At 38.2% G+C, this 23794-nt stretch overlaps 2 protein-coding genes across 6 annotated transcripts in view; one reads left to right on the top strand and one right to left on the bottom strand.

Moving 5' to 3' along the window:
- LOC126321992 (maestro heat-like repeat-containing protein family member 1) overlaps positions 1-23794 on the bottom strand; it is a 262008-nt gene that overhangs the window by 2908 nt on the left and 235306 nt on the right. Inside the window, exon 30 of one of the 5 annotated variants that reach the window (XR_007558737.1) lies at positions 13534-13581. The exons of the other annotated variants lie outside the window; for them this stretch is intronic. The gene's annotated coding sequence lies outside the window, so the exon portion shown is untranslated. The remainder of the gene's footprint in view (positions 1-13533; positions 13582-23794) is intronic. 5 annotated transcript variants of the gene reach the window in all.
- Positions 5681-15335, top strand: LOC126335796 (uncharacterized). The gene is made up of 8 exons (XM_049999260.1): positions 5681-5738; positions 6373-6415; positions 6494-6624; positions 7244-7299; positions 7593-8473; positions 11665-11724; positions 14884-15027; positions 15209-15335. Exons 1-8 carry the CDS (start codon positions 5681-5683, stop codon positions 15333-15335), a joined length of 1500 nt encoding a protein of 499 aa, XP_049855217.1.

Genomic DNA, 23794 nt, shown 5'->3' with positions numbered 1-23794 from the left:
GGTAGCTGAAAACGATCGCGAAAACACCGACGACCTGGCCATTAGCCTCGTGCGTGAGAAACTTGGCGTGCAGATCGACGTGGCCGATATTGACAGAAGCCACCGTGTTGGGCGCAGGACACCAGGTGCCATGAAACCCAGGCCCATAATAATTAAATTTGTGTCTTACCGGAAAAGAGCTGAAGTGTTTGCTCAGAAAAGAAAACTCGCCAAGAGTGGGGTTACCCTGAGGGAAGATCTGACGCGCGAAAGACTAAAAGTTTTGAACGCTGCGATCACACAGTTTGGCCTTCAAAATGTATGGACCCAGGATGGCAGGATCGTAATCAAGACGGAAGGAGGGAGGAAAACGGTGACAAACATGTTCGAACTGAAAGACTGAGCGAAATCTCGCGAGACACAAAGTCTCATATTGTAATCTGTCTAATATAAGTTAATTTTTTTATTCTTTCTTTTCAGTTTTTTACCTTAAATACTGCTCCGTTATTTCTATAAGTACCATAAGTACTCTATTTAAAATCAGTCAATTGTTTCACAAAAATATTGTTTCTTTATTTGTCTATTATAAGTGCTCATGTATATTCATATTGTCAGTCAAATGGGAATTAACATTCTCCATTAACAGGAATCTCCTCACAACCGCCTTTCTATATCTGTTATTTTCATCTTCGCCACTACCACTACTACTACTATTATCTTTTTCGTAACCACTACTGCCACTTTCCATCTTTCTTTTCGCTCCCTTCTCCTATACTTCCAGCGTGTTTTTCACCTTTAGTTCACAGACGCTTGAGTCAGTCACAACCTTGGACACCTGTAAACATGTCTTCCCCCGCGAAATCCAGCTTTTGTCCCTCTTCCGGCCAGCAGGTAAACGGAGCGCGCTCGGTCCTACAGGCGGCCACAATGGGACGGACCGGTTCCGGCGGCGGGCTCTTTGTGGCCCACGCGAACGCGCAGTCGCTAACGGCTCACTTCGACGAGTTCTGTGACCTGTTCTGCCAATCGCTGTTCCACATTATCCTCGTCTCGGAAACTTGGTTGAAACCAAACATTTCTTCCGAATCGCTGGTTACTCTCTCCTAAGGGCAGATCGTGAAACACGACGCGGGGGTGGTGTGGGTGCCTATGTTCGCTCTGATCTGACACCTACTGTGCTATGCACATCGGATGCAAAGGGCGAAGGAGAAGCAGAGTTCTTGTTTTTCGAAATAAATACATCAAATCAGAAACTGCTAATTGGAGTAATCTATAAACCTCCAAACGTCGGTGCCATGTCCTCCTTTCAGTCTGCCCTGTCCTCACTCGTGACACAGTATGAACACATAATCATTATGGGCGACACGAACATCGACTTACAGTTAAAATCTCCCTCTGCCGAAAAACTAAGGCGACTGTTCCACTCCAATGATATGAGTTTAACACCGCTGGACCCAACTCATCACACGCCACACAGCCACACAATCATAGATATAATAGCAACAAAGCGACCAGATAAAATAATCCGCGCCAATCAGACATCCGCTCCGGGACTCTCTGCTCATGACGTGATATTTTTAAATTACTCAATGCATACTACCAAAGAAAAATCTCACCTGGTAACCTACAGAAACTTAAAAAATGTTAACCATGACGCTCTTCAAAAGGATTGCTCAGACATCCCTTGGCATGATATAAACGATGAACCGACTTTAGACGAAAAAATTCGGCAATTATGTCGCAAAATTATTGCACTGTATGATAAACATGCTCCTCAACGCACTGTTAAGGTAAAGAGAGCTCCCGCTCCGTGGCTCACCACTGCATTACGTCAGTTAATGAATAAACGTGATGCTGCACATAGGGCCTTCAAGCGTAACCCAACTCCCGAGGCGTACGAAGCTTATAGGAAACTCCGAAACAGAACCAAGCAAAGCGTGAGGAATGCCAAAATCAGACATGCCCGCTCTGTCGTATGCGGCATATCAAAACCTGCTGCATTGTGGAAAAAGCTGCGCAGTTTCGGTATAGGGAAGCGAAGATCTGACGCTGTTTATCAAGCGTCTGCAGAAGAATTAAACGATTTCTTCTCAACAGCTGCAAACTGCTACGCAGCGACAAATTACCAGCCCCAAGATATCAATCTCTCGAGAGACAAGTTTTTCCTAAAACATGTCACTACCGGCACAGTACACAAGGCAATTATGAGAATCTCTTCCGAGGCAGTAGGAAATGATGGAGTGAGCATTGGCATGATTAAGAACGTCGTAGACACTATTATTCCAGTTATCACAGACATCTTCAACCTGTCTCTTGTCAGTAGTACATATCCTACTGAGTGGAAGCAAAGTTTAATCCAGCCTATACCCAAGACTGACAACCCTAAGTCGCCAGGTGACTACAGGCCGATCAGCATACTACCTGCAATTCCTAAAGCCCTAGAGCACATCGTCCATGAACAACTGACGGATTACCTCAAAACTCATAACGTCCATGACGAATATCAGTCAGGCTTTCGAAAGCACCATAGTACAGCAACCACATTAATCAAAGTAACTGATGACATTAAACATGCTATGGACAGACGTGAAGCTACTATCCTAACACTGCTTGACTTTAGCAAGGCTTTTGACACAGTTGACTTCGATATATTACTAATTAAAATGAAACAGCTGAATTTCTCAAACAGCGCAATACAATGGTTCGACAGCTACCTCAAAAACAGAAGTCAACAAGTCATTTGTGGGTCGGAAAAGTCATCATGGAAAAGCGTGCGCTCTGGAGTTCCCCAAGGCTCCGTCCTTGGTCCACTACTCTTCTCACTGTACATTAATGATATTTCTTCAGTGATTCACTCCTGCAACTACCATCTTTATGCCGACGACATCCAACTGTACATAAGTGCAAGCCCCAAAAACATTGCTGGCGCAGTAGCGAGTATGAACGCAGATCTTTGTTCTGTTTCTCGATGGGCACAGAACCTAGGTCTGAAACTAAACCCCAAGAAATCCCAGGTCATACTTATATCTCATCCAAAGTTAATCAGCCGGTACTTTCGCGAAACAGTCCCTAAAATACTCCTCAATGGTACCCAACTACCATACCAAAAAACAGTAAAAGACCTTGGAATAATCTTGGATGAACACCTAAACTGGGAAGAACAAACAGTCACAGCTTGCCGGAAATCGCTCTCCTCCCTACATGCAATTCAAAAGTTTAGAAAAATATTTCCAACCCATGTTAAACAAAAATTAGTCCAAACACTAGTCTTGCCTAATCTTTACTACTGCGATGTAGTTCAACACGGCACAAATAGTGAAAATTCTAGATGCCTCGAGCTAGTGATGAATGCTTGCGTTAGATACGTGTGCAATATTCGGTTGTATGATCATATCAGTCCTTCATACTCCCAGCTAGGTTGGACACGCCCACATACGGCACGCGATCTCCACACGATGTGCTTACTTCATCGATTTCTTAGCCACTGGTGCCCCCAATACTTATCTTCTCACATTAAACACCTATCGTCATTCCACAATCGCAACACTAGATCGGATACGTCTATCATCTTGGCTGTACCTTTACATAACACAAAATCTTTCTCCGTGTCATTCTCCATCTCAGCCATACGACTATGGAACGCGCTCCCCTGTGATCTGCGTCTTATCCAGAACTACTCAACATTCAAGAGGGAACTCAAAGCTTACATATTAGGGACGGTATAACCACCATTCTTGTGCCCCTCCTATCTCTTTCTTTCTCCTCTCCATCACAGCTTCGAATTTTACCGTTCTATTTCTCTTCCTCTAACCTATCTACCTCTTATATATCTCTTTCACCCCATTCTATCGTCTTATGTCTCTGCTCGATGAGAATAACTCACAAGCTGCAAGAACATAACGAGAAAATTCCCAACTAACAATGGGACTGACATTCAGAAAAGAAAAGTATGTTTACTTTCATATACATAGTCACTATTATTATTATTATTATTACTATTATTATTATTATTAATATTAATATTATTATTATTATTATTGATTGTTATAATTATTTTTTATTGTTATAATTATCATTATACTACTGTTATAATATCTATTTTTTTCTTTAACATCAATACTGCATAATAGGCTATATGTCCTTAATGTTAAGTAGAAACTGTAACTCGTTCAACCTGAGTATGCCTGGTTAGGTGTAAGAGAGGGCCTGAAGGCCCTAATCTTGCCAGGTAAAATAAATGCATAAATAAATAAATAAATAAAATTACCAAAGTCATGGCTGCAAAATACTAACACTAATTGTATACAGACAAATGGAAAATCTGGTAGAAGTTGACCTCAGGGAAGATCATTTTGGATTCCATAGAAGTTTTGGAACATGTGTGAGGATTTTCCTGTACGACCATTTCACGAGTATACCGTGAATATCAGGAATCCGGTATAACATCGAATATTCAACATTGGTGCAGCTGGAAAAAAATCCTGCATAAAAAGGGTCAACGATGACTAAAGAGAATTTTTCAACATGACAGATGTGAACCCTTCTTCAAATTGCTGCAGATTTCAATGCTGGGTCATCAACAAGTGTCAGTGTGCGAACCATTCAATGAAAAATCATTGATATGGGCTTTTGGAGCTGAAGGTCTATTCATGTACCCTTGATGGCTGCATGACACAAAGCTTTATACCTCACCTGGGCCCATCAACAATGACATTGGACTGTTGATGACTGGAAACACGCTGCCTGGCCTGACGAACCTCGTTTCATAGTGTTTTGAGCAGATGGAGGTGTACAGGCATGGAAACTACCTCATAAATCCATGCTCATTCCATGTCAGCATGGCACTGTTCAAGCTGATGAAGGCTCTGTAATGGTGCGGGGCATGTTCAGTTACAGTGATATGGGACCCCTGATATGTCTAGATACAACTCCGACATGTGACATGTACGTAAGCATCCTGTCTGATTACCTATATCCAATCATGTTTATTGCGCATTCCAATGGACTTGGGCAATTCTAGCAAGACAATGCGACATCCCACATGTCCAGAATTGCTGTAGAGTGGTTCCCAGAACACTATGAATTTAAACACTTTTGCTGGCCACCAAACTCTCCAAACATGAACATTATTGAGCATATCTGGAATGCCTTGCAATGCACTGTTCAGAAGAGATCTTCACCACCACATACTCTCACGGATTTAGGGACAACCCTGCAGGACTAATGGTGTCAGTTCCCTCCAGCACTACTTCAGACATTAGTCGAGTCTATGCCACATTGTGGTGCAGCACATCTGTGTACTCACGGAGGCCCTATATGATAGTAGGCAGGTGTGCCAGTTTCTTTGGCTCTTCAGTGTATGTGTGTTAAAATCTTTAGATAGGAGGAGTGGATGGGATTAGCTGCACAATCAAGTCTGAGAGAACCTCTTTGTCTAATCTGTCTAAAATTACTTGAGCAGAAAGAGAAGGAACCCAGGAGTGGTATCTATTGTTCCAAAATTTTACTCTCATGTTCTGCTGTAGTATGGACGCCATTTTTGCGGTGAGGTCGGTCTCTCTCTCTCTCTCTCTCTCTCTCTCTCTCTCTCTCTCTCTGACTTTCTGTCAAAGTGAAAGAGCTTGCAGTTGGGGGTGGGTTGTTCCTTGAAGTATTTGCTGATTCCCTCAGGGAGACATTGGCATCCAGATGAACAGTTATCATGTTAAACATCTACGACCAAGGTCAAAGCTTTGATGGCTGTGCACATGACCATTTAGGTGTGTTCTGTGCTACAATGAATCCAGCCAGTCCTACCACTGGCATGTTTTAACACCATCACAGGCAAGGCCACATATGAAAACACCCATGTTAATCAAAGTAACTGCAGTTACTGCAAGAAATTTTAAATTTTATGTGGGCATTGTCTGAAATTTGCAGTGCCCACGAATGAAAACATGAAACTGTAGACCATGAACAAGTTTTACTCCCCAGTGGCAGTGCATGCTGGTCAGCAGAACATAAATAGTTTCAGAGCTATTCACAACCTTGTACTCCTACTTTAACTTCCTAATGACACTCACTTCCTGTTCCTGAATTAAAAGCTGGTATATTCTGTGCAGATGTGGACTGTCCTGCAACAAAGCTTATAGTGTCACAATCTTTCTGGTGTCAACACTAAGTATCCCATCTAACTCTGCCCTTTCACATCCCATTTCTTATCTCCTATTTCATCATCTTCTATCTCATACTTCTCTGTTCTACCTTGTTGCATACCACATTTTTTATCACTGTATTAATTTGACATGTTAAAACGCTGCATTATGAAGGAACTCAAAGGCATTTCTGATACTTAACTTCACTGGTTAATGACCAATAAGTGGTCCTAATTGTTATAAAAGTAAACTTCAATAGAAGAGTGTGAATATGGCAGCTGCTCACGAAACTTTACGACAAGGTGAGCTGTTACATCCTTTTTGCCACTTGTGGCTTGATATTTTCACCAAGTACTAAAAACTGATATTTAATGCAAAAGCAACCTGCAAGATGTAAATGAGGATTCAGGCAGAAGTTATCGATATGAGCAACCTACTTGTGCTGATTTTATAGATTTTCAGTTAAGCTTTTCAAATATTTTTGGAAAAAAACCCTGGAAGAACAGCAGCTGTAAGATAGGATTTCAAATCTCAGTTTATTAAGGCACATCAGTAATAGCATGAGAACTCTAATTTGATGGACAGAGCAAATAGAGAACTGGAAAGAGAATGAAGTAAGAAGACGAACTGATAATTTACGTAACCATAGAATAAATTTTAGGAGGAATATGCCTCAGCTGAAACATCTTAAGTTTGTAGATGACACTGTTATCAAACTTTCGAGAATGAATCTGCATTCTGCAGTGGGCTGTGCACTAAACTGAAGCTTCCTGGTGGATTAAAACTGTGTATCAGACTGGGACTCAACTTGGGTTAGGTTCTATGTTTGAATCCTGGTCCCGCACATTTTTTAATCCATCAGGAAGTTTTATTAATGACACTTGTTTACTTACTGAGAGTTGTGGAAAGAACGACTTTTTAGTTGAGCTGGAGATGCACATTACTATTTGTTGTGAAAATAATTTACTGTCTGCCACAGTTACAATATAATTTGAAACAAAATATCTGGTTTTGGCTGGTATCAGCCATCCTCAATTCTACAAGATAAATAAGTTTAAAAATTAAAGATGAGCTAGCTAGATTATGTCACAATTAAAAAAAAATGAATTGACAAAAAGTTGTTATTTCAGCCAAGTGGGGGGTTAGCAAGTTAGGAGTGATAAGAATCACTGATCTAATTATTCCAGTGCTGTCTCAGTCACCATTAATAAGGAAACATCACCAACTTAAGATCATATTCTAAGGAGGAAAAGGCACACATACAAGGTATCTGCTCCAGAAATTGGCCCCTCTTCAAAAATTGGTCAATTCTGACAGCATACAGTAATGACCTTCCGAAAGTACAGCTTTTAAAGTTTTGCAAGCACTGGTTGTTTATCAGTCGCTCCGCCCCGCTGCAGCCGCCTAATGCCTGACCACAAAGCACTGTACAGTGGAGACAACCAGAGCCCTCTTAAGTGTGGGATGTTGACTGTGTAGGAAGACAAGACAAGACAAGACAAGACAAGACAAGACAAGACAAGACAAGACAAGACAAGACAAGACAAGACAAGACAAGAGGAGAGAAGAGGAGAGAAGAGGAGAGAAGAGGAGAGAAGAGGAGAGAAGAGGAGAGAAGAGGAGAGAAGAGGAGAGAAGAGGAGAGAAGAGGAGAGAAGAGGAGAGAAGAGGAGAGAAGAGGAGAGAAGAGGAGAGAAGAGGAGAGAAGAGGAGAGAAGAGGAGAGAAGAGGAGAGAAGAGGAGAGAAGAGGAGAGAAGAGGAGAGAAGAGGAGAGAAGAGGAGAGAAGAGGAGAGAAGAGAGAAGAGAGAAAAAGAGAGAAGAGAGAAAAAGAGAAAAAGAGAAAAAGAGAAAAAGAGAAAAAGAGAAAAAGAAAGAGAAAAAGAAAGAGAAAAAGAAAGAGAAAAAGAGAAAAAGAGAAAAAGAGAAAAAGAGAAAAAGAGAAAAAGAGAAAAAGAGAAAAAGAGAAAAAGAGAAAAAGAGAAAAAGAAAGAGAAAAAGAAAGAGAAAAAGAAAGAGAAAAAGAAAGAGAAAAAGAGAAAAAGAAAGAGAAAAAGAAAGAGAAAAAGAAAGAGAAAAAGAGAAAAAGAGAAAAAGAGAAAAGGAGAAAAAGAGAAAAGGAGAAAAAGAGAAAAAGAGAAAAAGAGAAAAAGAGAAGGAGAGAAAAAGAGAAGGAGAGAAAAAGAGAAGGAGAGAAAAAGAGAAGGAGAGAAGAGAAAAAGAGAAGAAGAGAAGAAGAGAAGAAGAGAAGAAGAGAAGAAGAAGAGAAGAAGAAGAGAAGAGAGAAGAAGAGAAGAGAGAAGAGAGAAGAGAAGAGAAGAGAAGAGAAGAGAAGAGACAAGGGGGAGGCGTCGAAAACTTGTACGAGAACACATTATCCTACGCAAAAATAGTAAGTAATAGGAATGTGTAATATGTCAACTTCCCACACATACACATTCAGTATTATATTAACAACAATCTTGTAACAATATTCTGCAGCTACATATACATCTCAAAATGTAAATGAATAAACCTAAGCAACTGGGCAATTATTATAAGATGAAGTTAATGATTTATGATTAACAGCTTAATAATGCAAAACGTGCTAAAGATTTGCATATCTCCTGCAAATGTACATCATTTTAATAATGCTAGTTCTAATACCAAGAAAAATAATACGCAACAGTGATGTTAATAACTAAACAGAACTTCTGTAACTGTTTAATGACACACTAATTCCATTTCATTCATTTACACTTGCACGGTGTGTACACGGACAAGGGTGAAAAATCCCAGATTTTTCTTTGATTTCCCAGTTAAAAATACACTTTCTCCCATGTGAAAATACATTTTTTCCATGGTAAGTGACAGTATACTTTCCCTCAAAACTGTATAACTTATCACTCCTTTGAATGGTTATGGTTTTGTACACTGGTGCAGAATTTCAGTGCACTTTAGAAAATGAAACTCAGGGGAAAAGACACATTTTGGAAAGATCTTTGATGTACAGCAACATGTACGTTGCATATTTTCATATTACAAAAGTATAAATTCAAATTCCACCAAACACCACATGTTACTTTCTGAAGCACTGAAATCGAGATTGCGATGTGTTTTTGTAAGCCAGTCATAGCTCATGTCACGTGATCTCACTAGTCAATGACAGTGGATATTCAGAGCATAAAACACGTGATGTAAGTCAACAAACATCAACATCATTATTAAGTAGCGTGAACACACAAATAGGAAAAGCAAGAAGCAACACTTTCACATATAGTGTTGATATTTTTTGTTCATGTTACACATTAAGATACATCACAAAATGTGTCAGCAAAATTTTTAATGACGACGTAAGTGTCTGATCTTCTGGACTTGAAATTCTTCTATATGGACGTAATCAGAGTGTTGACTACATTCTCGCAAATAGTTCATTTTGCGTGAAAGGAAATTTACTTTGATAGTACCGCTTTTCAAACAACTATTTGCAATATTTTCCTGTGACATGTTAGAAATAGGTTCATTTCAGCAGTTGTCAGAGAGGTCCAGATAATAGGTGTCACCGCACTTGCGCAGCTATGACAACGCAGGAAGCCCTTATGTTCCTAAGGGTAAAACATTAAAAGATCTTACATTATGACATAAAATAAACAAGACATCAGAGGATACTCCAAGAGCATCAGTATTTCATGAACCATTTTAAAATGCATAGTTCAATTTTAGTTGACATTCATATGTCTATATTCGGATGTAATTTTTTTTGGAGTACCAGTACTGTATTATCTCATGTTTGATTCATTATTATGGCATAATGCCATACATGCTATAAGATGAAAACGTGCACTTGAACTACTCCAAACATTTGAAACTTGCCAATAGTGTGGAATTAAACACTAAATTTCAAATAAACTGACAAACTCGGCAGAAAATATTAATAAATGCCAAATTTCTTTAACAAATCAACAAAAATAACTTCATTGTTCTGCAAGGCAATTAATGTTTGATGGTCAGAAAGGTAAAAATAAAAACATATTTTAGCCTTCTGTAATTATGTGAATGTATTTTAATTCACTCAATAGCTCCCGGCCACAGAAATCTGTTTTGTTTTCATTTGATGTTAGAGCAATGAACGAAGAGGAAACAGCAAAATCACTAAACGTAAACATGTGTCACATTGGACTATTCACCTCCCCACTACAACGCAAACTGTTCTGTACTAGCCCTGGATCAATGATATTTTCGAAATGGGGCAATACTAGATAGATATAAACAGCGACTGGCATTCACCCGTTCTGCTTTATTCTGCTCAGCTCGTATAGCCCTGCCCCCTTTTGTCTGCAGGAAGAGTTATTTCTAGATTTGATGGGGATTCCCCTGGCAGAGGCATCATGTACACTATGCACGCATTCAAAAATCAACATGCGATTCATTGAGAAATCAACTTAGAATGTGCTCAAAAATGAACAGGGATGCATTTTAAAATAATATGAATAATTGATAGACCAATGTGCACTGGATGCTAGGCACTTTGTGAAACAAGGTTTTTTCCTCAAGAATATGAATCGCCGCCTGGGACAGATACCCAGGTTACCCCCCAACCTCTAGATCCAGGCCTATTGTGCACGCATGAATCTGGCATCTTGGTTGCGGCAGTAAAATTTTTTCAGGTAGCATCTGGCTGCTTGCTGCTACTGCTTATATAGTTAACAGCCACTCTTTTATAGTCATGATTGGGAAAAGATACTACTCATACACGACTCAACTGCGCATGCACATGATCTTGCTCACAAATGCTCAAATGAATCTAATGTAAACAGTTGTGATGCCACGCTCATCGGAGGCAATTTGTTGTTATGAAGCATTGCATAGACTTCCTAAGACCTTTGACACACTGCTGCTGGCAGACGCTTGTATGAGCACTGTGTGGTGTTGTTGTATATGGCGCATATCCTCTGCAACTTAAGTTTTATTTTCTTTTTTTTTTCTCCTCTCATTCATGTTTTGTTGCTGCAGTATTATTCTGCTGTAGTGAAATACAGAAATATCCTTTGTTAGAGTAATGGTCTTTACCAGTCAAAATTACAAAAATTTAACTGGAAACTAAAACAAAGGAAAATTCCCAGAATTCTAAGAAATTCCTGAGTTAATCCCAGTTTTCTGCCAGATGAACAATTCTTGGTTTTTCCTGAAACTCCAGGTTGTCCCGGATAATATACACCAGACTTGTGGATCACAACAAAAAAAATGTTGAAAGTAATGAGAACTCTGCCACCAGTTACACTTCACTTCAGAAAATGTGCACAATGATCAAAGCATGTTACCAGTGTCAAAACAGTAATTCACAAAGCTCTTACTCACTGTGCTGTATAGTATGTCATGCCCAGGCATCAGGTGGCTCTAGTGGCGTGAAGCGAGTGACGAACGACCAACACGCTTAAAAGTTTAAAAGTTGTAACTTCTGAGGACTATAACTGTGTACTATCAGAATTACGCCACAAATTTTCATGTGGGATCAATTACTGGGGCTGACATCTTGCAAGTGTGCTTTTTTTATCCTTAAACTGTGAGGTCAGGTTGGTGATGTTTCCTTGTAAGATCATTGTTACAACAAAGGTTGAAAGACTTCCACACAGGCAAGTAAGAAAAGATAAAACATGTTACTTGCATACTGTGAGTTGTACACTGTGGCAGGATGTTAGAGCAGCAGTTTCCCACTGCAGAGCACATGGCTGGTGGTTGCTATGGGGCCACGGCGAGCACCTAGCATGTACGTGACGTTGGAAAAACCCAAGTGGATGCTTGGCAGGGGCACATATGGCCACGATTGTGCTCTTGGAGAAATGTATATGCCACAGAAAAATTGATAAAAACAGAACAGAGAGTGACACGAAGGTGCAAGTTGGCACTCATGGACAGAAAAACATGTAAAGCTAAGTTATCTAGACGCACCACAAAAATGTTACTGTTGTCTTAAAAATTGTAAATTTATTCAAGTTCAAAAGCTAATATCGGCCGATTAATATGAACAAAGTGTCTACGGATGAGGCTAGTAGAGCTGCATCAAGCAATCATAGCCAATTTAGCAAAACATGTACCAATTTTGAATGACAGGTCGGAATATGGGATTCAACTAAGAGAAACTGTGTTTTTGGTAATAAATGAATTTAAAGAGACGAAACTAGCTGCAGCAAAGTTTAAAGGGGTAGATGAGTAATTAAGTATGTTTTTGTATTTATTTATGTTACGTATCAAAAATCTGGGAAAAGCAATATAAAGCCACAAGACCATAGTGAAAAAACAGTAGCAGATACAAAAAATTGGACTTTAAATCGTTATTGCCTGGAAAATTTCCATATTTTTCAATATATCATATGAGTTTTTGTATTTAGTTTTAGAATATTTGTAATTTTTTTCAAACATTGTTTTGAGTTATACAGTCATTTCAAGGCTGGAAAGGGGAAGCCATCGTTGAGGGCAGTAGAGTTTGACGAGGCTAAGAGCTGGACATGGCGCCCATCTATGGGTAGTAGTGAGTTGGTAGCCACCTTCGGGGACAAGTATGTATGTGGCGATGTTGGTACATGTGTTGCTAAATTGGCTACGATTGCTTGATGCAGCTCTACTAGCCGCATTCGTAGACACTTTGTTCACATTAATCGGCCAGAGCATTGCCAAGATATTAGCTTTTGAACTTTAATAAATTTACAATTTTTAAGACAACTATAACTTTTAAACTATTACATATTTTTGTGGCACCTCTAGATAATTTAGCTTTACATATTTTTCTGGCCATTAGTGCCAACTCACACCTCTAGTTCTATTTTTATCAATTTGTCTGTGGCGTATAAATTTCTCCAAGAGCCCAAACATGGCCATATGTGCCCCTGTCAAGCATCCACCTGGGTTTTTCCAATGCTGCGTACACACTAGCTGCTCGCCACGGCCCAACAGCAGCCGCCAGCCACGTCCTCTGTGGCGCGAACCTGCCACTCTAATCTCCTGCCACAGTTTATAAGCTCACAGTGCACACAAAAACAGACCTTATCTTTGCTAGGACCTTTAACTTCTAGACTGACCCAGTGAATATCCAAAATGTTTCAGCAACGTTTGCTGAATTGAACAAAACGAACTTGCAAATTGTGTATATAATGTTTGCAGAGGAAGACAATTTTAAAAAACTAGATCAATGCTTTAATTAGTCTACTACACAAGAAGAGACACTGTCAAGAGGTAAAAAGCTATACACCTATCAGCCTACATTGTGTAATATACAAGTTTCCAACTAAAATTATTACTAATTACAAACAAAAGCATATTTTAATCAGTAAAGAGCAGCAGCTTTATTAGTGAACTAGCAACCTACCCTGGCTCTGCACAGGTCACTAAATAGCTACAGCTAAACAGCTTGTCTACTAAAGCAGCAATAAATTATATGCACAAACCTTCCTCATGAATCAGTCTACTTGTCAGTGAAAACTGTATCAAAAGTCCTGCAACAGTTGAGTAAATTAGCCTTCACATAAAGATGGAAAAACACAGCTGAGTACTTTAATTTATAATATGAATAGATATATTCAATATATTAAGGAATTTAGAATTGAAAAGAGTAGGACAAGTAGATTTCACATAATTGAAACTATTCTCAGCAGTCCCACAGGAATATTTCAGATTCCTGAAATGTGAAAATAAAGATGCAATACATGTTAATGGAACATAAGGAGTCGTCTTCATTTTGCCATTGGTATTGTTCGTTGTCCTCTAGTAAAGACAAACGTCAACAATTAATGGGGGACCTCAATAAAGTATGTTTGCAGGTAGGCTTGTAAATCAACTACAGTAAGATAAACTAATATACTGAAAAGAAACTAGTGCAAACTAACAATGAAGTCATAGAAACAATTGATCAGTTTTTCAATTCAATACATTCAAAGACACCGACTTTATGTTCAATATTAAGGAATAAAACAGAACAGTAAATATGACCTTCAGTCTTCCATGAAAGTAAACAGTGTTTTGAAATCCAAGCTTTGAAGGTATATGAGAAAGGAAAGCTTAGAATCATTTAGTTTTACCAGCACTACCTCTGGTAGTGAGAGATGTTTAATGGAAAAACTATTCAGAAACTGTTTCCTCTGCAATGCATATTGACAATTACTTGGAGAGATGGGAAAACAAAAAATGGCTCAAGGAACAGACTTGAGTGGAAGATATATAGTAATTACAATTGTAGTGAAAATAATGGTATGTGGATCGGACAAGTAACCAAGGCAATGGACAAATCAGAGAAGCCCTCTATCTAGTTAAGGATACTAAATGGCTGATTAAATACATACGTTTGTTTCTTCACTTAACATTCCCTGCAGCTTTTATAGAAAACTAAGGTAATGTAGTCACAGCAGGTGGATATGCTGAATGTCTAACAAACTTAGCAACCCTGAGGGGCACTCTTTGACTATCTGTAGAGCACAAAATTAAAACTTGGTGAGTGTACAGTTCGAGCCAGTCATTGATCATATTTCTTACATGTAATACTTCCAAAAAAATATAGTGCTCTGAAAACAAATTGATCATTTATAGTACCCCTGTTCATATAGTTGGTGCTAACTACTGTAGATTTGTCAGAAAGTTGAATCCAGAAGACAGGGCAAATTCCGGAACACAATGATTCCCCTTACTCTGAACGGTCATCATATAGTATATAAAAATACCATGCTGCATCTAAAATATCTAAAATGTACACTTAAAAATTAGATAGGGAGTGCATTATTTATACATTTCCTGGTCTCTTACAGACCTGAGGAGACTTTTTATTCTGACTTCAGTAGGGAGGGGGAAAAGGAAGGGGGGGGGGGGGCACATTTAGCACACCTGTTGGAAAATAATTTAAATTCCTCCTCACTGAGTAAATGCCAATGTGATGGATTACATGCAATGAGGTATGTTATGTATCGGAATGTATATTATGTACACTTTCTGCACTTTGAGAAGAAACACTCTTATGTAAAACTAGAGCACATCAGACACACTGCAGAGGCTGAAAATGCAGCTGATCACAAATTCTCTAGTGGACAACAACACAGTGCATTCACGGCTGACTGCATCTTTTAAAATATGAAGGCCTCATGACAGCACGGTTAATACAGAAGCTCCCACAACTGCAGCAGACAAACCATCTTTGTTTCTCCGTGATCTGCACTATAGCTTAAGTTTTGAATCACGACAATCAGATGCTGCAGATAAGTAAACTTTTAGTCAATAATTAGTTCCAAGAACCTCGTCTGTTCCTTGAAAATAATACAGTACTCCTCATGCCCATTTACCACATATTAGCACTGTATAAAGTGTTTAAGAAGGACACAAAGATATTTCTGACAAGGGAAATTGCCCATCACACCACCCTCAGATTTAGTGGTAAGAGGGCCCAGTGGACAGTCTGTCAAAAACTGAACACAGATCAAGCATGAAAACAGGAAGGTGTACTGGACTATGAAAAAAAAGTAAAATAGAAACAGAGAATGGTCCAAGAACAAGAAGTGCCATATAGAGCACTGGGGGTAAGTGGTTATAGTGCTCGACTCCCAAGCAGGTGAGCTATTTTCAAAACTACATCAGACCACAACATACGACAAAAATCGAAGCACGTATGAAGCTTTGCAATCACAGGAGACCAACGGTGTTGAATAGTGCCCAACTCATAGACAGCATATTGTCCAAACTCAAATTCAGTCTGACTAATCTCCTCAGAGTGATCACCATCTGCCTCTGACCACAAGACTTATGACATTTACATAGTGGTATGTTTGTCACAACTATCCTCATAACAGAATATGATTGGAACACTGAAATGGAACTATATTTCCACATTTAACAGCTCTGTATTTCCACGTTTAAAAGCCGAGTCAAATTCACAAGAGTGATTTTCAAATGTTCATCTAAATTTTCTATGAAATGTCTCATAAAAAACAAGAAGAGCTTCTGTGAAGTTTGGGAGATAGGTGACGAGGTACTGGTGGAATTGAAGCTGTGAGGATGGGTCTTGAGTCATGCTTGGCTAGCTCAAATAGTAGAGCACTTGCCTGTGAAAGGTAAAGGTCCCGAGTTGGAGCCTTGATCTGGCACACAGTTTTGATCTACCAAGAAGTTTCAGATCAGCATACACTCCACTGCAGAGTGAACTTTTTTTCCTGATAACATCCCTCAGGCTGTGGCAAAGCCATGTCTCCACAATATCCTTTCTTCCAGGAGTGGGAGTGCTATTTCTGCAAGGTTCGCAGGAGAGCTTCTGTGAAGTTTGGAAGGTAGGAGATGAGATACTGGTGAAACTGAAACTGTGAGGACAGGTTGTGAGTTGGGATTGGGTAGCTCAGATGGTAGAGCAGTTTCCTGCGAAAGGCAAAGGTCCCGAGTTCGAACCCCGGTCCGGCACACAGTTTCAATCAACCAGAAAGTTTCAAGAATAGGAAAGTTTGAATGTACAGAGAGGTTACAATTACACTTTCACTAGTTGAGCCATGTAGATGGAAAACTATTTACCTTATGGGTACCCAACTTTACAGGAATAGTGTTAGTATTATTACTTGCTGTTAGGTGCCATTACTAGCATGGTGACATATGGAGGAAACACGAGAACAAGTATGTTACCGTTGCAAACAGTCAAAATGTGACTGGACAATGTGGGCAAAGCTTTACTTGTAAAACTGTTTGATCAAACTAACAGCAACAGTAACATTGCTCTTCTTGGGCATTGGTGCATTAAGGCAATATGAGGAGGTAGAAGAACATGATTTGGAAGTTTGAATTAACTGATGATTTGGTAATTGCTCCCAGGAGAGGCTGTTGGCCAATCGTACCATAATTTGTTGAAGTTACTGTTGCCATGGCTGAAAATGCTGGACGCAATGAGTGGTCTTCGAGCTGTACTGAAGTTGTGCCACAATAGCTGAATATTCCAAGAACCACCATTCAAATAGTACTGCAAACAATTGTGAAATGGCAACTGTACAAATTTCACATTACTCACGGATGTAGATGCTTGTAACATTGAGCAACATTTGTAACTGGGAATGTTAACATGATATGCAGTAAATAATTGTTACCCTTTCATGTAGAAATTAAAATGTGTTTCTTTCAGTGGTTTATTCATTACTTCTCATCCACATTTCCTTACAAATGTTAGCACAAAGTTTCATTGTCCTATTATCACTCTTTTTTTCATGGGGCCTCTCAAGTAGCAAACATTTAATTACAACCACTATATATATTAATTGTTAATGTTTCTTCCATTGTTTTGTTCAGAGTCCTTCCAAGGGCAGGTGAGGGCTTGTAGCTTGTGGAGACAACTTGATGCTACTGTCTCAGCAGATAGTAAATCATGGATGCAGGCTGCTGATCATTTTACAGGAGAAGGCTTTACAGGAATTCCCAAGAATGTTGCAGAATTAGAACACCAAAGAATCTACATTACACTCTATTAAAATTACTACATTCAATGCTTTGAAAGAAACCCATGTTTTAAGACAAGAATCGACAGCTTTGCAAGCACATGCATTGCGAAAGAAATGAAGTACTGTGTCTTGATTACACATTGTCTACTGAATATTAAATAGAAAGGGAATTTAAAGATAACATGGGATTCTTCTTTAGGCAAATCAACTGACTGTATATTAATTTTATTGGCTGTTAAATAAAATATTCATTTTAGACCTGGGCTGAAGTGCACCTAATGGTGTCTGACTCTTCTGCATGTGCTTCTGTTGGCAATTCACTGTCACTAGTTATAGCCAATTGGTTGATGGTATATGGTAGTGAGTTATCACTCAAACATTGCACAGCTTAAATTACTTCAAGTGCAATGAGCAGCAATGATATTTATAATCTTGGTTGTTACAAATAGTATTTTCAAACTTAAATTGCTGCAAGTGAAACAAAATACTATCTGCCTTCAGTCACAAAGCATAGAAAATTACAAACGAGTAATGTGACTGGCTACCCATATCTGATTAATGACTGGTTGCGTTCACTTCCCATTAATCATCACAGAAAATTTTACCAACAGAAGAACAATGGAAAAGCTGCACACACCATAACTGCATGTTTACCTGGAACAGAATTTTATCCCAAGCCTGACACTAAAAGAAGACTAGATCTGACTAAAGGATAACCTATAAAACTAGGTCTTTGAATTTAGGAAGAAACATTGTTATACAAAATAAAAGTAAAGAAATACAGGGTGGACATAAAGTCCGGGAACACTTTCAATTATTTATTGCACAAGAACCAAATATTGTACAGATATCATACATATGTCATTTTGAAGAGACGCCAGAGCCCAGTTTGGTAAATTGTCAATAGTCAGTGCTAATTGGAAACATGGTGTGTTTAGATGTGGAGCAAGAATTGTGTGCCTTGAATTTGACAAAAACACCAGATCTCACCCCATCTGACTTATTTCTGTGGGGACACATTAAAGATCTGGTGTATGCACCGCCTCCACCATGTGATGTAGCAGAGCCCTGGGACAGAATACGGGAAGTGACTGCCACAGTCAATGATGCCATGCTGGGATGGGTATGGCAAGAATTTGATTACTGTATTGATGTCAGCCAGGTCACTCATGGTTTGCATATTGAATGTTAGTTAAAAAAAAAAAAAAAAAAAAATCAGAGTTCCGCTTCGAAATGCAATATGTATGACATCTGTACAATACACAAGCAGCAAAAAAAGTGGATACTGAGGTTGTCATAATGGTTGTGTTGAAACTAAAGCAGAGACTTGATGGGTATACATGACGAACTTACAAAATATATACTAACAACATTCTTTGTGGAATTTATAATGATATATAACTAATAAGGTGGTCAAAAGGAATATGTATAAATGTCACAAAGAAACAGATAGGATAAAAATGATTGTATAAAGTTGACAACTAATATGTTGAGAAGACTGGGACTGCCTTTAATTTACAATAGATGACTAAGTCCACTGCTGTTGACAAGGCCAATGATTGTGTGTTTTTCACTCAGTTAAACCATAATGATATATTTTCTAACATGTATATTTCACCATTTTTCAAGACCAGTAACTGGATGATACCAGTATCATACCACACATTACCATCATCTCTATTAATATATTTTTTGTTAGTAATGTAAAAAATTAAAAGGAATCCTCAAAACCATAATTACAGATAACAGAACAAAATTTGTTGATCTAAGTTTGGTAAATGCCCTTCAACCTGTGTATGTACTGGTTCTTTTTTTCTTTTTCTTTTTTGCTTACATTATAGTGTTATACCTAAATATTTATATTATCTGTCCCATTCCCTTAAATGGCACAAAATGCATATATTATAACTCCAGATTTATTTACTCATATTCAAGAATTCATCTATGGTATCGAAGGAGTTGTCAAGGGGGTATGATTTCAATTTGTTTCTGAAACTATTACTGCTGTCTGTCAGACATTTTATTTAATCTGGTAATTTATCAAACAGTTTTCTAGCAGCATATTTTACCCCTTTCTGTGCCAAAGATAGGTTACGTAAATGATAGTGTAGGTCTTACTTTTTTCTTGTACTGTAATCATGAATGTCACTGTTGATTATAAACTGGTCCATGTAGTTGAGAAAAAATTTAATTACTGAGTAAATGTACTGTGAAGCAGTTGTAAGGATTCCTAACTTTTTAAACAGATGCCTACAAGACGTGTGACTATGAACCCCACACATTATTCTAACTAATTTATTTTGAGCAGTGAATAACTTTTGCCTAAGTGTTAGCTTACTAATTTCTACATCCTCAAAATTGGCAATTATTCTGATTGCAAAAATTTCTGAACCTAGTTGCTTTAGGAGATCCAAAATATGAATTTTCCAATTAAGATTCTCATCTATATGTACAGCCAAAACTTAGTATGCTCTACCCTGGCTACTGACTTCTTTTGATGTGTTATATTTATTGAAGGAATTATACTTTTTGCAGCAGAAAATTGGACGTACTGTGTTTTTTCAAAGTTCAGAGCAAGCCCATTCACAGAAAACAAATTAATAACTTTTCCAAAGACCTTATTTGTATAATTTTCTATCGGACTTTCTTTTACTGGATGAAGGCTTATGCTTGTATCATCAGCAAAAGTGTCAGCTCAGCATCTTGTTTCACATAAGGAGGGAGATCATTCACATATATCAAGAACAGGAGCGGAACCATGATCGAACCTTGTGGAACACCTAATGTAATTTCACCACAGTTAGATGAAGTGGCTAACTCCTTTAATCATGTAAAGAGACTTTTTGCCTTCTGTTCTGTAGATGTGACTTAAACCACTCATATGCCGGACGAAGTGGTCGTGTGGTTCTAGGCGCTGCTGTCTGGAACCGCGAGACCGCTACGGTCACAGGTTCAAATCCTGCCTCGGGCATGGATGTGTGTGATGTCCTTAGGTTAGATAGGTTTAACTAATTCTAAGTTCTAGGGGACTAATGACCTCAGAAGTTGAGTCCCATAGTGCTCAGAGCCATTTGAACCACTCATATGCTGTTCCATTTATACCATAGAATTGTAATTTCTCTAACATAATGTCATGGTTCACACAAACAAATGCTTTGGATAAGTTGCAGAATATTCCTATTGGTGACATTTTACTATTTAAAGACTCTATTATGTGGACAGTGAAATTGTATATTACTGTCTCAGTGGAACAGCATTTCTGAAATCCGAACTGTGATTTAATAAGTATCCCATTACTGTTGAGATGGCTAACCACTATTGAGTACATTACTTTCTCAAAGATTTTGATTATGCTGTAAGCAAGGATATTGACATCTGTGGTTTCGTCCTTTTTGTAGAGAGGCCTGACAGTAGCATATTTTAACCTGTCTGGAAAAATACCCTGAGTCAGTGATGCACTGCATACGTGACTCAAAACATCAGCTGTAATTGTTCCACAGTGTTAAATTACTTGTTAGAGATGTCATCTACTCCAACAGAACATTTATTTTTCAAAGATTTAATAATATTCCTTATTTCACAAGAGGTTGTTAGATGAAACTTAATCTGACAAAATTTTTCAAAACTGGCTCTTCCATGTACTGCCTGGCTTTTTCTTTTGAACTATTCTCACCAATTTTTTCTCCTACACTTAAGAATGTCTCATTCTCTTTAACAGTAATACGACCTACCCAGGTACTTTTCCTGTCTCCCTTCTAACAACATTCCATATTGATTTGATTTTATTGCTGGAGTTGTTAATTTCTTCTCTAAAATACATATTTCTTGATTTCCTTACAACTTTTCTCAGTATGTTACAATAATTTTATAGTATAAAACTACTTCTGGATCTTTACTAGTTCTTGCCATCTCATACAGTTTTCTTTTTCTTTCTGAAGACACTTTAATACCTGTATTAATCCAAGGTTTCTTTGAAATGTTTGTGGTGTTACATTTAGTAATTTTCTTCGGAAAAAGGGATATAAATTTATCAAGAAATATGCTGCATTTATTACTAGCATTTGGCTCATGATATACATCTTCCCAGTTTAAATTTCCTAAACTTTCTCTGAAGTGATCTATAGATACCAGGTTGAGCACCCTCGCACTTCTACTTAATGGTTTCTGAAGTGTACACCCTGTTAGGTTTTGTAAGTTAATAAAATTTTCCTTTGGCAAGTAGTGGCTATAATAACCCTTATGAAATATGTCTGCAGGAGTAATAAACCATGATTGGTGCTGATGGCAGTCCTATTAAAATAGGACTGCGAACATTTTTTGCCCTTTGGCAAATAGTTTGGCCATTCATTTTTTAAATAATGTAGAATCATTGTAGTAGTAAATCTTCTCATGGCTTCTCAAGTTTTCTGTGATCAAATGGAAATAAGTTGCAAGCAGCAGTCTTCAAACATGTTAAATCTATCATATGGACTGGCAAGCAACCTTGAAACTGCATCAGTATTGGCATGTTTTCTGTGAGACCTTACCTGATTTTATAGTTGTATCCTATCAAAGGGGTTGTTCATTTCGTAGTCTCTGAACAGTCATAACTGACAGCTGTGTGCTTGAAACCAAAGGTTTGTGATCTGTGATCAGTTCAAACCCAATTCCATACTGTCATTGGTAAAATTTGTTGACCCCACAAATTATGGACAGTGCTGCTTTTCAATCTGGCTGTGTCTGATCTGATGTTAATTTAAAATCTTAGAAGCAAAGGAAAATTTTTATGATCCATCCTAACATTTGTGAGAGAATACTGCCACAATTCCATATTCAGCAGCATCTGTAGTTAATAACGCAATTTGAGTTGAATCAAAGTGCACCAGTTTTGTTTCCTTGGTAATTTCCTTTTCAACAATGAAAGACACTGTTTATTCTTGTTTGGCCCATTCAAACGGTTGATTTTTTTTTTTTTTTTTTTTTTTTTTTTTAATATGAGTCAGTGGTCCAGTGATTTCAGCAAATCCTTTGATGATTTTACCATAGTTGCATCTTCTTCCAATGAAAGATTCTAGTTCCTGGTTGTTCTTTGGACATGTGTGCTTTTTTTGCTTACACACCACTAGTGATGGTTGCATTCCACCTACATCAGTGATGAAGCCCAGGTATTTCACCTTGTCTTTAGAACTTTCACATTTCTTCCTATTGCAACTGAGGCCATTTTCTGTCAGTTGTGTGAAACCACGTTCAAATTCTTTATGTGCTCATCCACATTTGTGCTTGCGACATCTCATCCAAGCAATAGGCACGTCCAGGCATGGAACTTCCAATTTGTTACACGAGCTGTAGGTGTATTGTAGGAAAGCTTAGAATCATTTAGTTTTACCAGCACTACCTCTGGTAGTGAGAGATGTTTAATGGAAAAACTATTCAGAAACTGTTTCCTCTGCAATGCATATTGACAATTACTTGGAGAGATGGGAAAACAAAAAATGGCTCAAGGAACAGACTTGAGTGGAAGATATATAGTAATTACAATTGTAGTGAAAATAATGGTATGTGGATCGGACAAGTAACCAAGGCAATGGACAACGTTTGTTTCTTCACTTAACATGCCAAACGTTAGTCTCTGATATTTGAACAGTTAATGTTTAGTATTGACAACAGACATCATCTTGGATTCTTCATTCAGTTCTAACTAGAGGTATGCACCTAACAAATCTATTTTTGTGAAACATTTACGATTCCTGATTTTTTTAAGAGCTCTTCTGGCTATATTTCCAGCTGTGGATCTACAATCACTCTGAAGTCTCCACAGATCCTTACTGTTCCACTTGGCTTTGGTGTAGCAACAAGTAGTATAGTCCATTGACTGGTCTTTGCTGGTTTCCATTTTCTGTTATTGCCTAGCCATCTACTTCCTTCTTTAACATTGTCTATCATGGCAAATAGTACTGATATGAGCCTGAAAAATTTTGTTATGGCTCATGTCTTCAATTTCAGCACTACTTTGTAGATATTACAAGTGCTTAAGAAAGGCTGGGAAAGAGTCATGATCCTTGCAATTTTCTTCTCAGCTTCTTTAAAGCTTGTTTTTATCCAAAGAGTTTCCAATTGGTGACTTATTTTCACTGAAATTCAAGCTGAAGGCATTGAATCAGTTGGTAGTTTTTCATGAGGTGACAACCATAAATGGAAGCGAGAGTGGGTATTGCCTGCAAGGGAAACAGGGACTGCTGAAATTAAGTTTTCCAGGACAGCCCCAAGACGCACATAGTAT

Source organism: Schistocerca gregaria, chromosome 2 (genome assembly GCF_023897955.1).
Source record: "Schistocerca gregaria isolate iqSchGreg1 chromosome 2, iqSchGreg1.2, whole genome shotgun sequence".
NCBI lineage: Eukaryota > Metazoa > Arthropoda > Insecta > Orthoptera > Acrididae > Schistocerca > Schistocerca gregaria.
This window is presented reverse-complemented; position numbering and strand designations above follow the sequence as displayed.

Excerpts from the sequence above, each read along its gene's own strand:
- LOC126335796 (XM_049999260.1), top strand. The coding sequence starts at position 5,681 with ATGTTAAACATCTACGACCAAGGTCAAAGCTTTGATGGCTGTGCACAT. Across the intron at positions 8,474-11,664 it reads GGGGGAGGCGTCGAAAACTT|GTTGGTGATGTTTCCTTGTA; the intron begins GTACGAGAACAC and ends CTGTGAGGTCAG. Across the intron at positions 15,028-15,208 it reads GATGGATTACATGCAATGAG|GCCTCATGACAGCACGGTTA; the intron begins GTATGTTATGTA and ends TAAAATATGAAG.